This window comes from Leptosomus discolor, chromosome 3, assembly GCF_034619465.1.
Source record: "Leptosomus discolor isolate bLepDis1 chromosome 3, bLepDis1.hap2, whole genome shotgun sequence".
In the NCBI taxonomy this organism is placed as follows: Eukaryota; Metazoa; Chordata; class Aves; order Leptosomiformes; family Leptosomidae; genus Leptosomus; species Leptosomus discolor.
In genome coordinates, this window is record NC_141393.1 from 50,487,012 (window position 1) to 50,502,129 (window position 15,118).

The 15,118-nt window shown below is 52.2% G+C and overlaps 1 protein-coding gene across 1 annotated transcript; it reads left to right on the top strand.

Annotated features, from left to right (window-relative positions):
* The first annotated feature begins 5,022 nt into the window (after positions 1-5,022).
* TMEM125 (transmembrane protein 125) lies at positions 5,023-5,685 on the top strand. The gene has a single exon (XM_009953734.2). It carries the CDS (start codon positions 5,023-5,025, stop codon positions 5,683-5,685), a length of 663 nt encoding a protein of 220 aa, XP_009952036.2.
* The last annotated feature ends 9,433 nt before the right edge of the window (positions 5,686-15,118 follow it).

Below are 15,118 nucleotides of genomic sequence, written 5' to 3' on the forward strand. Positions count from 1 at the left end.
ATATCAGACAATCAGACATAAAAAGTCTGTAAGTAAATAAATAAATGCATATACTATTCCCAAGCAGTCAGTAGACGTGTGTCTCCCACACCTGCAGCCAGGAGTGGCCAGAAATCAGTTGATGATGACCCTCAATTCCCAGTTAAATGTTGTCAGAGTAGGGGGGAAAAAAAAAAAAATTTTGTTTTCCTGCATTCCCAGTGCTTTCCTGTTCTTCATCCCCAGCTGCTGGCAAGCAGTGGGGAAGGACAGTCTGTCAATTTTTTCCTGAAATGCAGCCTTGAGTCAGAAAGCAGTGTGGCTGGGCTAGTCCTCTTGTCATTCTTCTCTTCCACACAAAGATGAGAGCACTAAAAGTACTGGGTTCAGTAATATGTAAGTGGTAGAGATTAATGACCTGTGATACATGTTATCAAACTGGCTAATCTGATGGGCTAACTGGTTTAAGCTTGCAAAGGGTCTGTGTTATGGTCTGTCCCAGACCAGTGAGACCAGGTAGCCCAAATAAGAGCTACAGAAGGGGCAACTGGTATGGAAAGACTGTCCTTCTCCCTTATGGCAGAGCAGGGATCCACATGCCTTCCTTTCTCTCAATCTGATCTGGGCAAACTGATGTGCTGTATAATGCTAAGACACCAGATCAGCAAAGTTGCTGTGAAATCTAGTTTCATCCCTTCTCCAGGGAGTGGTGGGTGACAGCCCAGGCTTTGGTTTAACATATAAAGACAGTCAGATTTTTCTTAAGAGGATGGAAGGCAATGCACCTATGCTGAGGAATGAGAAACTGTAGTTAGATTGAAGGAAAAAAATTATTCATGGTGAGGATGATTGAACACTGGAATGATCTTAGAGGGGCTGTGGATCCTCCGCCCTTGGCAGTATCCAGCAGCCAAGTGGATGGGCCCCTGAGCTACTCAGTCTTACTTTGAGGTTGACTCTGCTTTAAGCAGATGGATGGACCAGGTGGCTTTGCAAGGTCCCATCCCACCTGAATTATTCTGTGATTCTAAAAGTAAAAATACTGTCATTAGCGGCACAAACCCTTGCAGCCTAGAGAAGCCCAAGCAAGTGTGGATGTTTATAGAGCAAAAGACTATATTCCTAGAACATTTTCAGACACAAGGAACCATGGAGGCACACAGTGGAAGCCTTTGCCTCTCAAATAATTTATTTAATAGAGGATAATATAACAATGGGAAATGCGTGCTCATAGAGGTCACACCTTATTTTGTTCTGCAGCAGATGCTCTAACAGTTTTATCTTGCTCCCTGACCTTCTGGGTAAATAAAAATTAAAATGGTTAAATTTTTTAAAGTAATGTGAGAATGCAGTGCTGTAGCTTGATTTTTGGTTGCATTTTCATAGAATCATAGAAGCATAAGGTTGGAAGAGACCTCTAAGATCATCAAGTCAACCTAACACCACCATGCCCACTAAACATGTCTACAAGTGCCACAACAACACTTTTTTTGAACTCCTCCAGGGATGGTCACTCCACCTCTTCCCTGTGCAGCCTGTTCCAATGTTTGACCACTCTTTCAGTGAAGAAATTTTTCCTAATGTCTAATCTAAACCTATCCTGGCGCAACCTGAAGCCATTTCCTCTCATCCTATTACTAGTTACTTGGGAGAAGAGACCAACCCCCACCTCACTACAACCTCCTTTCAGGTAGTTGTAGAGAGCGATAAGGTCTCCCCTCAGCCTCCTCTTCTCCAGACTAAACAATCCCAGTTCCCTCAGCTGCTCCTTATAAGACTTGTTCTCCAGGCCCTTCACCAGCTTCGTTGCCCTTCTCTGGACATGCTTCAGCACCTCCGTGTCTTTCTCGTAGTGAGAGGCCCAAAACGGCACACAGTATTTGAGGTGCATTTTTACCAGTGCCAAGTACAGGAGTATGATCGCTTCCCTGCTCCTGCTGGCCACACTATTTCTGATACAGGCCAGGATGCTGTTGGCCTTCTTGGCCACCTGGGCACACTGCTGGCTCACGTTCAGCCAGCTGTTGGCCAGCAACCCCAGGCCCTTTTCAGTCTGGCAGCCTTCCAGCTGCTTATCCCCAAGCCTGTAGTGTTGCACAACCCGGCATTTGGCCTTGTTAAACTTCGTAAAATTGACCTTGGCCCACCGATCCAGTCTGTCCAGATCCCCCTGCAGAGCCTTCCTACGCTCGAGCAGATCAACACTCCCACACCATTTAGTATCATCTGCAAACTTACTGAGGGAGCACTCAATGCCCTCATCCAGATCATCGATAATGGTATTAAACAAGACTGACCCCAATACTGAATCCTGGGGGACACTGCTTGTGACCAGCCACCAGCTAGATTTAACTCCATTCACCATTGTGGTTTGTGCTGTTGTGGGGTTTTTGCTTACTGTTTGACTCACAACTTGTGTGCACAACTTCAGTCATGGAGCAGAAGGCCGCAGACTTTGCACTTCTCCAAGCTTTATGTTTTCTTAGTCCAAAATCTCAATCTAATCTACAAACCTGCTATCTACTAGACTCACCCGTTCACTGGTAAGGAGGAGATAAGGTACCTTTGTGCTTGGAGAAGAAAAGGCAAGAGGAAGTTTTGCTTAGCACCAAGCTGGTTTGTGTAGAATAGGAAAATGCCTTCAGGCTCAATGTCTTCTCACCCCTCTACTTTGAAAGCACCCTATGACATCCTCACCTTCTTGGGGACCTGTGTCCTAAGCACATGCAGACAGTGCAAGTTATCTGCTGTCTCATGCAAAATCAAGGTGGGTCCCAGCAGGCACAAATCAGCATGCTCAGCTACGGGGTTTTTCTCTCTAATTTATGCTTTCTGACTGTTCTGCCTCTAGCCAGGAGCTGCAGATCTCCCACGGGCCTCCAGGCAAGCGTACCCTCTGGAGCTTGGGTTTCTGTGTTCCAGCCCACTCCCTGCCCAGGTGATTCAAGCACCAGCAGCCATGAAGGGGAATAGAACAGCGTGCAGTTCACACGGCGTGATGGGTCCTGGGCTTGCAAACCTGCAGTGGTTACAGACTTCCTGGGCATGTGCTGCCAGCTGGCAGCATGCCCTGAGCCACATCCAAAGTGACCTCATGCTCCATCACAGCCAGGGAGTGACTCAGGAGGAGCTTGGCCTGACACTGTCAGGCAGTATCTGGTTCCGGCACTCTCCACACTATTGTGCTCCCTCTCGCCCCACCCCATGTTGTCTTGTCCCTGATGGAGAGGAATTTTGAGGTGTTTGCTTGTAGCAAAGGAATTGCCATAAGGGGATGCAGACTGTGGAGACTGTCTGAGGACAAGGAGAGCTGTGGGAGGAAAGATCCCTGGTGTGTGCAGAGCTACCATGTATGGAGGTCACAAATCATCCCCACCCGTATGTAATGAGCCCAGAGTCCCAGCACTGTACAGAGTTGGGCACAAAGACAAATGGAGTGTGTTTGACATGAGCTGCTGGGCTCCCGGAAAGCTGTTTCTAGCAGGCAGGGTGCTGCATGGCCATCCCCTCACCTGGGAAAGGTGATACAGCTCTGACACATGGAATCTGCATCAGTTCCTGTCCCTGCCATGGGCTGCTGCAGGACTCTGAGGAGTTTATGTGTATGTGTGCCTGTGATGGCTGAGGGTGCATCACCCTGCCTGGGAGGTGACCAGGGAGGCAATTTGTGAGTCTCCAGGGTCTGCCCCATGTCTCAAAGGCTCAGCCATACCTGAGATGCTCCCATGCTGTCCTCAGCACCTTTCCTTGTTTTGGGTACTAGTTGTGCTGGAGGGTCCCTCTGGTGCCGTGGGACCAGTCGGAGCACTCACATTCCAGGGCAGGATGTTATGTGAGAGAAATGCAAGTGGTTTTGACTCATAGTGTAAAACTGTACCCAGAGAAGCATTGAGGGGGCCCGGGATGCTGGGGATGTGATAAGCCTGGGAAACCAGCCTGCAGGTTGAGACAAGGCACTGTGCTGAGGGGAGCCCAGCTAAGCACAGCACCACGGAGCCTTCCTCTACTCTGCAGCCACCGCTGCCCTTCCCCTGCTCCCCTCCAGTGATGAAATGCTTCAGGGACCAGTAGAGAGGAGAGCAAAATTTCAGGTTGCCAGGTCACAGCTCTTTCCAGGGAAGTGCTGAGACCACTGGAGATGTAATAATCATATTTCTGTAGGGAACTTGGGAGGGGAAACCACTGGCAATGCAGGAGTAGGGACAGGGCTGAGAACATGCAGCAAGGCAGCTCTCTCTCTTCCAGTGACTGAACTGGAAGAGTTAAGCTCTGGTCCTGACCCCCACCTCCTGCTGTTGTTCTGGACAGCAGAGCCTGTTGGTGACAAGAGGCTGATGCTGATGAGGAAGCATGTGAAGCCAGAGCTGTGAATGGGGCTTTATCCCAGGAGGGACCTGCCTCTGCTCCGTCCCTGCCCTGCTGCCAGCACCAGCTGCAAGCAAAGTCGTGCAGGCAGCGATGTGCCAGTAGCCTCTGAGTGGGGCACACGGGGCTGGGGAGGCAGGAGACTCGCCCTTGGGGCAGGCTGAGGTCCCCCAACAGTGTGCGGAGGTCTCCCAGGAAGACGTCTGTGGCTGATCTGTGCTCCAATGTGCGAGGCTTTTGTGAGGCAGGCAGGGGAAGGTCTGCAGGCCAGCCTGGAGCAACCAAGCTCCAGGGTTTGGCAGGGGATTTTGGCACAGGGGAGCAGGGTCTCTGTTTAATGATATTTTCTCTTCTTGACTCTTTCAGATGAAAGACACAGGAAAGGAAGGATGTAGCCCTGGTTGTTCTCTTATGGTGCTGCACTGAGGTTGCTCCACCATGTCCTGCAGCCCTGCCTGGGAGGTGGTCTCAGCCCCAGCACATGGATCATAGCTCTCGAGGTGGCACTGCTGCAGAAGGAAGCTCCACTGGACTCCAAAGAATGAGACAGAGGCATCGCCACTTGAGAAATGCAGCTGCCTTCACAACCACTGCTGCCTTGACCCTCCACTTCACTGTAAAGGTGTAGGTTTATCTGTGCAACCACCCCACCGTGCCCTCTCCACCCAGCTGCCCACCATGCCAGAGCTGGCAGAGCTGAGCAGCCCCCGCATCCCTATGGATGTGGACCACATCCAGAGGAACATCTTGGAGGAGCATGTGGAGCTTTGGTGGTTCCAGGACCCCAAGAAGTCCATCCTGTGCTATGGAATGGCTGTGGTGCTAATCATGGCCTGCGGGATCGGGGGCATCATCCTGCTGTATAGCACTAGCAGCCGGTCTGGGGAGTGGCGGCTGGCCGTGGGCACCACGCTCTGCCTCCTGGCCCTGCTCGTGCTGCTGAAGCAGCTGCTGAGCTCTGCAATCCAGGACATGAACTGCATCCGCAGCCGGGATCAGATTGAGCTCCTGAAGAGTGGGGGCTTCTCAGACTGTCTGGTGCTGCTGCTGAGCGCCCTGGTGCTGGTGGTCTGTGGGGTCATTCTCACTGTCCTCTCCACTACGACCATGCAGCTCAGCCCTGCACAGCCACTGGCCAGCATGTTCACCAGTGGGGTTGTCCTCCTGACTGCTGGCAGTGCTATCCTCCTCTGCCTGCTGCTCTATCTGCTCTGCACCTCCTGCCATCAGGCTGCTTCTCGGAGCCTGGAGACTGGAGAGATCCGTGTCTTCACCATCTCCGGACACCTCGCTGCAAACAGGCGGCTTCCTCCCACCTCTAGCATGGCCAACCTGATCTGACCCAGGACACCACTGTGTGAGCCTCACTGGATACAACCCATCATCAGGGCTTGTGCTGGCCTTTCCCAAAGGAAGGGCGAGTGTTGCGGTGTGCCTTGCGCTTCTTTCACAGATGACTGGCATTTGCTTTGGCCCAAGCTGACAGCACAGCAAGGACTTGGGGTGCTTGGACAGGCTCTGTGACCTGGCATGTTAGGTATGCAACGCTGGCCTGGTTGGCGTTTTAGCTCCGCAAAGCCTTCTGCAATAGCTGCTGCCTGTCTGGGTGTGGCTGCTGTCACAGAATTAAGGTGAGCCTGCCCTGTACCCCTGGGGACCCCAGTACTTAGCTTGAGTCCTGGCAGGAGAGGCTGTGATTGTGGGTGGTATAAAACCAGCCTGTGCTCCATGCAGAGCTGCCAGCTCCTGAGTAGAGCCTCTAACAGCTGATAAATGGCAGGAAATATTCTGCATGTCAGTAGGCATGCAGTGCAAGCGAAGGGAGCCTGGTGGGAGGTATGGCTGCAGGGGCTGTTCCTGAGAAAGCACCTCTGTGTCTGTGGGAGCAAGCGTGGGAGTTGCATGGGATTCTCTGTGCCAGAGCCCAGGCATGACTGGACCTCAGAGGAAATGCCGTTTGTGTTTGCCATTTGTTCCAATTTTGCATTTATGTAGCCCACCATCTTCTGTGGTTTATCAAAGGGGTGATCAAAGGGTGTCGGTGTCAGGGCCCTGACAGGTTATCAGTGCTGGACTGTGTTGGGGCTCTGTTATCACACCAGCATGCTCCAGCCATGAAAGCCACAAACTGTAAGGTGCAGTCACTGGGGGATGGTGATGGGATGCCTGAATCCCAGGACTGGTGCTGCTGCTCTGCAGGGGTGGTGCAAGGACAGAGTGCTGTTGCCCTCCAACAGGAGTTTCCCAAGCAGAGGCACCTCTGCTGCTGTAGAAGCGCTGCAGCTCATCTCAGTCCCTCCATGTTCCTGCACTATTTCTGCCTCCCACATGCTGCAGCTGTTGTGGGGCAGAAAAGTTCTCCTGCTACCACTTGGGCCTTACCTGGAGCTTTTTCAGTGTTTTATCTCTACAAGATGTCTATCGCTGAAGTGTCTCTCCCAGAGACAGACTAACAATTCACCCCCAGGAGCTTTTTCTGTGACTTGAGGCTAATTTATTGTCAAAATTCTCATCTCCTCCATAGACCCACAAACCATTTCACTGCCCTTTCCATAGACACAGATCCTAATCTACTAACAAAGCTGCTCCTGCACAACCTTCTCTTCCTCTTCATTTTCCTGTCTGCTCCTGTCTCTCCCTTTACTGAGCTGCTCTGCCCCAGCAGTTATTTTTGCTCATTATTTGCTAAGTTCCCTTTTTAATGGAACAAGACTGAGATATGATTTTTTGATGCCTGGTAGCAAATTTATTTGAAAGAGGACAGTAGGCTCATTCCCTTAGTAACACAACGAATCACTGTCCATGTTACACCTGGAGGCAGTGTCAGAGTTCAGTATCAGTGAACCCCACTGGGCATACACTGGACAATGAGGACTTCATCCCTTTGCAGCTCCAGACCACAGCATCGATGCACTCAGATCACATGAGAGCACTTCTGTATTCATCTGCTCTTGCCCTTCTCCTGCTGGCTTTCCTTCCTCCGTAGCATTGAATTGTTTTCCCCAAAATATGGCAACATAATTTTGGCTTTTCTTTTTGTATCTCTGTTATTTCTACGTTTTCCTCTGCCACTTCTACGTCATCCATAGATTTTATTAAACTGCTGTCTCCTCTCTGCATCACTTCCCTTAATCTGCCCAAGACTTCACGTCCTTCTGTCCTAAAACCTCTGAAAAGCAAAGAGCCAGCCTTCCCCTCCAAGCTGTTTTACTCCAGCAGAGACCACTGTGCACACACAGGGAGGGACAGGCCAGAGCTGGAAGCTTTGCACCATCACTGTTGCTGCAGCTTTACGCGTCTGTGTCGGTACATGTGCAGTTATACCAAGCTGCACCACCTCTGCTTGCATCAGTGCTTTAGCAGTTACTCCCAACTCCCCCAACCTGCACCTGTGGACAGGCCAGAGCTGCCTGCACACGGGCTGTTTTGTACATCTGGGCACTTATGTGAAGATGCATGACTGACCAGCTCACAGCTCTGCACTGCCTGCGTGCCAATGTGAATTCTTCAAAAAGTGCACCAAGTGCCAGCAAAGGATGCTTGTGGGCCATATCAGCAACCCAAAGAAATAATGGCTGAGAACAGTCTGTCCCTGAGGATGGAGGGGACAGCCTGTGCTGCCCCAGTCACTGACTCACCACTGCAGCAGCAATACTGGTTTGTTCCTTTCTTGGTTCCTGTGTTGTGTGTGGAAATATATAATAAAGTTTTACAGAAGTCGACCATGTTGAAGGCTGATACTTGACCATCGGCCTCTCTGCTGAGCGGGAGGTGTCAGGGCTGTCCAGAGCTGGCTTCTGCTTAGGCTGAGGGCAGGGCGAAAATCATGACAGCCCAGGGTCCCTCCTGTGGCTATGGTTTCAGCTCATCAGCTAGTGTGGCAATGCCACCACAGTCCTCTAAATGTATGTACTTACTTTCTGATACTTGACTCCCACCTCCAGATGTGTGTGCATCTCTCTCTGCTCAAGGACCTAGGCAAAGCCAGTCCCCCTTACCACCATTCTGAACATAAGACCTTGCCGTGCCCCTGAAAGATCCTTATGTGGAGCACGCAAAGCCTCCTGCATATGTTGGTGCCAGCTGGTGTGTTTACAAAGAAGCTGTTTCGCCCTGTGGTAGGGCCGAGCCTTGAGCCTTGCAGCAGCAATGAGCCCAGAACCAGTCTGCCTGCGTGCCTGCTACTGCTAAACCATGGTCCTTCGGCAGCTTCCTGCAGGGATCCCCCTTGAGAAGGCTCCTCATTTTCTGCTCTCACCTCCTTGTGTTCCCAGCTCTGCATGCCAGATGCATTTCCCCCCACAAGAGCTGCCAGGCTCCTGCCTGCTTGCACTGAAGCTGCCTGGAGAGGGAGCAGAGAGGCTGCCACAGGACGGGGGCCCCCTGCACACCAGAAAAACAGACACATCTGCTCAGTTAAAGAATAAGCGAGTGGGCCTCCCAGCAGGGTCAAAGTAGACAAGCAACCCCCCACTAGGTTCTGAGGGATGAGAGTGAGCAATATCCTGGATCAATAAGCCTGGGCTGTTGTATTTTTCACTTCTTTCAAGACGTCGCTGAGATCAAAAGTACAATACTGCATCTAGCCCAAGCTCATATGATTGAAAAGCATGTTGAAAAGCACAGAAAATAAGCTCCAAAATATAACTGAAATGCATTTTCCCAGCCCTCAGTTTTAAGTCTCCTATCCTACCTGAAAGATACTAGAAATTTCCAAAAATCACAGCATATATTGTACTTTCACAGCCAGCTGTTGAGCCCAGAAGGCAAAACATGAGGCAATTACTGCAAAAGTAAAGCTCAGTTTAGAAATATGGCATTTAAGAGCAAAAACTGGCTGCACACTGAAACAAGCCAGCAGGTTTTCCTTCTCACAACCTCAAATGGCACGTTACCTCTCTGGAAGGTGCTTTAAGTCACTGGCCTGTATCGCCCATCCAACATGACCCAGTCATCCCCTTTGGTTTACATTTTTTGGCTTGTATTATTTACTTTTGTATACTCTGTGCTCGATAAATATCTTATCTTACTAAGAAACAGGCAGTTTTCAATGAAATGGAGGTTTGAAGGAGCTTGGGGAATCAGGTATATGGCAGGGCTGCAAGAAATGTTGTTCCTGTGATGATGCTTCACGCTCTGGAGTGTGATGGAGAGATTCCTGAGCTATCAGGGACAGGAACAACCAGGATGTGCCCTGGGAAGTCTTCCCATCTGGATAGTACCAGCCTCCTGAATCACTTGCTGAGGAGGGTGAATGCTGCTGCTGTTCCCTGCTTTTAACTCCGGTGTGACCCATGCAGGCATAACTGGCTCAGCAGAAACAATTTGCAGTTACCTATGGCTCATGTGCTGTTTATTGTACCACAAAGATGACAGGAATGCAAAAATTATAATGTTCGTATAACTCCACAGTTAGAGATACAGGCGGGTCTGTAATGGGTGCCGGGGGACAGGGCTGTCACCCCAGTGCATGTGTCTGCCTGCCACCACAACCAGCACCACCAAAGCTGACATGGGAAAGCTAAGTGACTTTCTAACACATCTTTCTAGAGAGGGAAGAGAAAAAAAGAGAGAAGGGACACATCAGGAAGCAACACTGGAGAGATGTGCACAGAAATCCTGCAATGATGCACCAGAGCTGCCTGCGCCGCACCAGGGCTGCCTGCGCCACAGCAGGTGACAGATTTCTTTGCACAAGAGCACATATGCCACAGACCCATTCTCTCACCGTCACAGTTAATGAGGATTTATTTAATGAGGATTTATTTAATGAGGATTTATGTGTTTATGATCCTTGAAAGCACATGCAAAAAAAGCTGCAGACCAGCTGTGGGGCTGGTGCGGGGGATGTGTGTGTGTGTGTGTGTGTGTGTCTCCCCTCCAGCAGCAGCACTGGGAGAGCTCAAACAAACCGTTGCAGGCAGATGCAGGGTTAAATTATCCTTTAATGACACCCTGGAGTGACAATACACTGAGAGACAGAGCAGGGCTGGGTCCAGTGCAGTGGCGAAGCGGGTGCCAGAGACCCCACAGGGAGCACAAGAGTAGGCTCCTCTTCCCACCCCACCAGGCTGCCCGGGAACAATAGGCACCATCTCCTTCATCCTTAGCATCAGAGCAGGGCTGAAAGAGCAGCAGCTGCTCCAGTGTCGCCATGCTGCTGCAGCCCTGCTGGCGGCGTGCTGGGGCACCATAGGGCTGGCTGCCTTCAGCCTCCATCACTATTCCCAGCTCATCACTTCTCTCCCCCTCACCACTCCTTTCCTCCTGCCCCTAGCCACATGGGGCCAAAAGCAGAGGGTAGGTGGGAAAAGGCAGGAAGGGGATGGAGGTGGGGGAGGCGAGATGGAATGGATGGCGAGAGGCCGCAGCAGTGGTGGCTGGGCTGCAGGCTCAGATGGAGAGGTGCAACTGCCGCTCCTCTTCCTCTGGCAGCTGCTCACTTGGCTGGATGTAGTTGTCCTCGATGAAGCTGTCATCATCCTCAGCTGGAAGGCTGGCAACACTGGGCATAGGGTGGCTCTCACAGGCCCCCTGGCCTGAGGAGCCCCTGTACCAGCCACTGCCATCCTCCATGGGGCTGCCTCCAATCAAGCTGGTTTCAGTCAGCGGACGATGGTGGTAGCTGGTGAAGTTCTTGTGGAAGTGCTTGCACTTAGCAGCCAGTGTGATCAGGATGGAGATGCCAATTGCTGCCACAAGGAAACCCACCAGCTATGGCCAGTTCCTTCCCCCCTTCCCGGTAGGTGGTGTGGTGGCTGTGGCACATGAAAGGCATGTCAGGCCGTGGTGGGCCAGCCTGCAGCATACCCGGCACTTCTCAGCAACCAGTCCTGTGCATGCAGCCAGTACAGGATTGCTTTCATTAGGAGCAATATAAATGCTCTTCACCAAAAGCTGGCTACCAAGTGTGTGTGAACACTGTGGGGAAAACTGCTAGATGGCTGTCTGAGACTGGCACTCATCACTGCGGAGTCTGTGCTCCAAGCAGCTTTGTGGCATCTGCTAACTTTTCTGTTGCAAAGCCAGCCAAGGAGTTGAAGGAGAGGTCCAAACCAATGATGTTGCTTGGAAGGGAACTCGGAGCGTGCAGGAGACTCTTCCCATTGCAGTTGGCCCATCCCTGGGAAAAGAGCTGCTGTCTGAAATAGGCTTTCCAAGCTGGGGAGGATCTCTAGAACAATACTCCACAGAAGTTCAAATATCTTCACTACCCTTGCAGAGTTTAACAAAGCAAAGACACAAGCTTAAAAAACATATGAGCTGCCAGTTTGGCATGGGCCAGGATAAATGGAAAAAGATGAGCAGGACAGCCCAGGACTGAGAGCAGCCGACTTAAGGAGTAAAGGAGGAGTGTGAAGAGCTGGAGGGAAACCCAAACAGACAAGATGGGTGTGAAGGGACCAGGTTGCCACCCTCCTGTCCTCCCTTATAGGACAGTTGTCATACGGGGTCAGCTTGCAGAGGGCCTTCCTCTTCCTCCCCCAGATCCCCACCTCCAGCCCCTGGGGAGGTCTTGCATGACACAAGGACATCCTCCCAGCTGGAGCAGCGAAGCAGGCAAGACCCCTGCCCACTGCAAGGGCAGGCAGGCAGGCAGCAGCAGCCAGTCAGGCTGCAGAGTGATGGGTGACACCAGGCACCAGTGTCAAGAGCTGCTCCCTGGGGCCTGTGGAGGCTATTGCACCCATGCCCCCAGCCCTCCCATGTTTCTGAGGATACACTGAGAGTGACAGCGGCTTAGTTCAGGCTGGCTGTGGCTACACTCGTAAAGAAAACTGACCAGGGACCATTCACCATCCTGAAAAGCCAGCAGTGCATGATTTAGTGTTGGCGGTTAAGAGAAGAGAAACTGACGTCATCTACCTGGATTTGTGTAAAGCATTTGACACTGTCCCACACGACATCCTGGTCTCCAAATTGGAAAGACATGGATTTGACGGATGGACCACTCGGTGGATAAGAAATTGTCTGGAAGGTCGCACTCAAACAGTTGCAGTAAACAGCTCAATGTCCAAGTGGAGACCAGTAAAAACAGGTGTGCTTCAGGGGTCAGTATTGGGCCCGGTGCTGTTTAATATCTTTGATGGCAACATGGACAGTGGAACTGAGTGCACCCTCAGCAAGTTTGCCAATGACACCAAACCGTGTGGTGAGCTTGACACACTGGAGGGAAGGGGGGCCATCCAGAGGGACCTTGACAGGTTTGAGAGGTGAGCCCATGCAAGCCTCATGAAGTTCAACAAGGCCAAGTGCAAGGTCCTGCAACTGGGTCAGGACAATCCCAAGCATAGATACAGGCTGGGCAATGAGTGGATTGAGGGCAATTCTGGGGAGAAGGACCTGGGAGTACTGGTGGATGAAAAGCTGGACTTGAGCCAGCAATGTGTACTCGCAGCCCAGAAAGCAAATTGCATCCTGGGCTGCATCAAGAGTAGTGTTGCCAGCAGGTCGAGGGAGGTGATTCTGCCCCTCTGCCCTCGTGAGACCCCATCTGGAATACTGTGTCCAGCTCTGGAGCCCCCAACACAAAAAAGACATGGAGCTGTTGGAGCGAGTCCAGAGGAGGGCCACAAACATGCTCAGGGGGCTGGGGCACCTCCCCTATGAGGACAGGCTGAGAGAATTGGGGTTATTCAGCCTGGAGAAGAGAAGGCTCTGGGGAGATCTTAGAGCAGCCTTCCAGTACTTAAAGGGGGCCTAATGGAAAGGTGGGGAGGGACTCTTGATCAGGGAGGGTAGTGATAGGACAAGGGGTAACAGTTTCAAATTGAAAGAGGGTAGACTTAGATATAAGGAAGAAACCCTTCACTGTGAGGACGGTGAGGCACTGGAACAGATTGCCCAGAGAAGTTGTGGATGCCCCCTCCCTGGAAGTGTTCAAGGTCAGGCTGTATTGGGGATTTGGGTCTAGTGAGAGGTGTCTCTGCCATGACAGGGAGTTTGGAACTAGATGATCTTTAAGGTCTTTTCCAACTCAAACCATTCTATGATTCAATGACTGATCAACTCAAATAGATGAACGTTTTCCCAAAACAATAGGGTAGCCAAACTCAAGCTGGTTTTGGGGACCAGTCCCCAGCATGTGTTAGCACTGCCTGGGCTTTATGTGAGATTGAAGCTGCCAGAGAGCAGGTCAGGAATTTAACTTTGGTTGGGCAGGCATGGGCTCCTGCTTGATGGTTGGGCCCTACAAGCAGAGATGCCGTGCTGGAAGTTTGCTGCAGTCCATAGTCCTGGGTTTCTAGGTCTGGCTGCTTTCCAGCTACCTGGCCTTTCCATTTCTTTGCCTCTCGCATGATCACCTCTCCTTTCATCTTCCTGTTCACCTAAATCTCCTATCAGGCTCTGCTGTCCCCGCTCGCTAGAGGAATAGATGTACACTTATAAACTTTGGCTGCCGAGGACTGGGTTATAATGGGGCCAAGCCACAGGGGCACTGCACAGGTCCTGTCTCAAGCTCAAACAGGGTGGGCTCAGAGAGGCTAGGGAAAACAGTGCAAACTTTTTGAGAGAGTATCTGAGACCTCAGTGGGCAGCGCTGCCCTGTGCCACCTGCATGTGACAGCCACTTTTTCTGCTTCCTCATGGCTCCTGCCCAGTGCAGTTGAGCTGCTGGCTGTGGCGCTTGTCCTGGTGGGATTGGTTAGTTATATTTCCTTCCTTGACAGGTGCTCAGGGATCTTGACCCCATGGTTGGCCTGATCCCAGCTTCAGTCACTGCATCACTGTGTGCTGGAGAACCAAGTGAGGGGCTGGGTGCCCCTCAGGGATGTGCCTCACTGCTGCTTGCCATGCACCCTTTATGAGTGGCTGTGTTATGGCTGCAGCCGAGACTCCCCCAGAGTCAGAAATGCCATGGCTCAGACAAGGCTTTGCCAGCCCTGCTATGCTCCAGTGAACAGGCTGGAAAACACGACCTGTTCAGCCTGAGGCTGGGAGCAGGGGTGCTGCAGGACTGGGAGCAGGGATGCTGCAGGACTGGGAGCAGGACAGCCAGGCTCCAGGTGTGGGTGAACCACCCCGGTGGTGTCTGGTGGTCACTGGCACAGCCCACTTCCCAGTTAACTCCACTTGCTCCTGTGGGTTTTCATTGCTCACCATGCAGAGCAGGAGCAGCCTGCCAGGGCCTGCTGTCCCACAGGTGCCTGGCGCCACCACCCCAGCTATGCTGGCAGGACCACGAGTGCGGTGCCCTTGCCCATCCCCAGCTGCCATCCATGCAGGAGCCCCCTCAGCCCCCCTACCTGGTGGTCAAGGCTGCAGCAGTGTCCCGTCACCACTGACCAGGCACAGAGGAGGCTGAAGACCCCAAGCAGGCAGTCACGAGCCATTTGGCTCCAGGAAACGGCTGGGCAGAAAAACAAATCTCAGGGAAAGCTGGGAAGCTGGCAGAGCCAGCTGTGCCAGGCTAGGTGTGGCTGCGGCCACACAGCCCAGGGACCCACTGAGCCTCTGCACCCCAGCTGCACAGTCCTGCATACCACCAGCACCTGGGAGCCAGCCCAGCTGCCACTGTGGCCCTGCTCCCTCCTGACAGCTGCGTGCGGGTGAAAGGTAGTGGCACTGGTTACACATTAACTGCCGTGCCCCGCAATCTTCCACCCACTGCCTCCCATGACAGGTGACCAGGGGACCACTAGGATCTGCCTGGTGAACAATGGGGTGCCGTGGGGGCTGCCTCGGTGGCAGCAGAGCACCAGGAGTTGCTGAGGGGCCAGAGAAGGAGGTGGGCATCTCTGTGACATCCACCCTAAGACAGCCATGCTTGAGG

Coding starts and splice junctions, on each gene's coding strand:
- TMEM125 (XM_009953734.2), top strand. CDS start 5,023: ATGCCAGAGCTGGCAGAGCTGAGCAGCCCCCGCATCCCTATGGATGTG.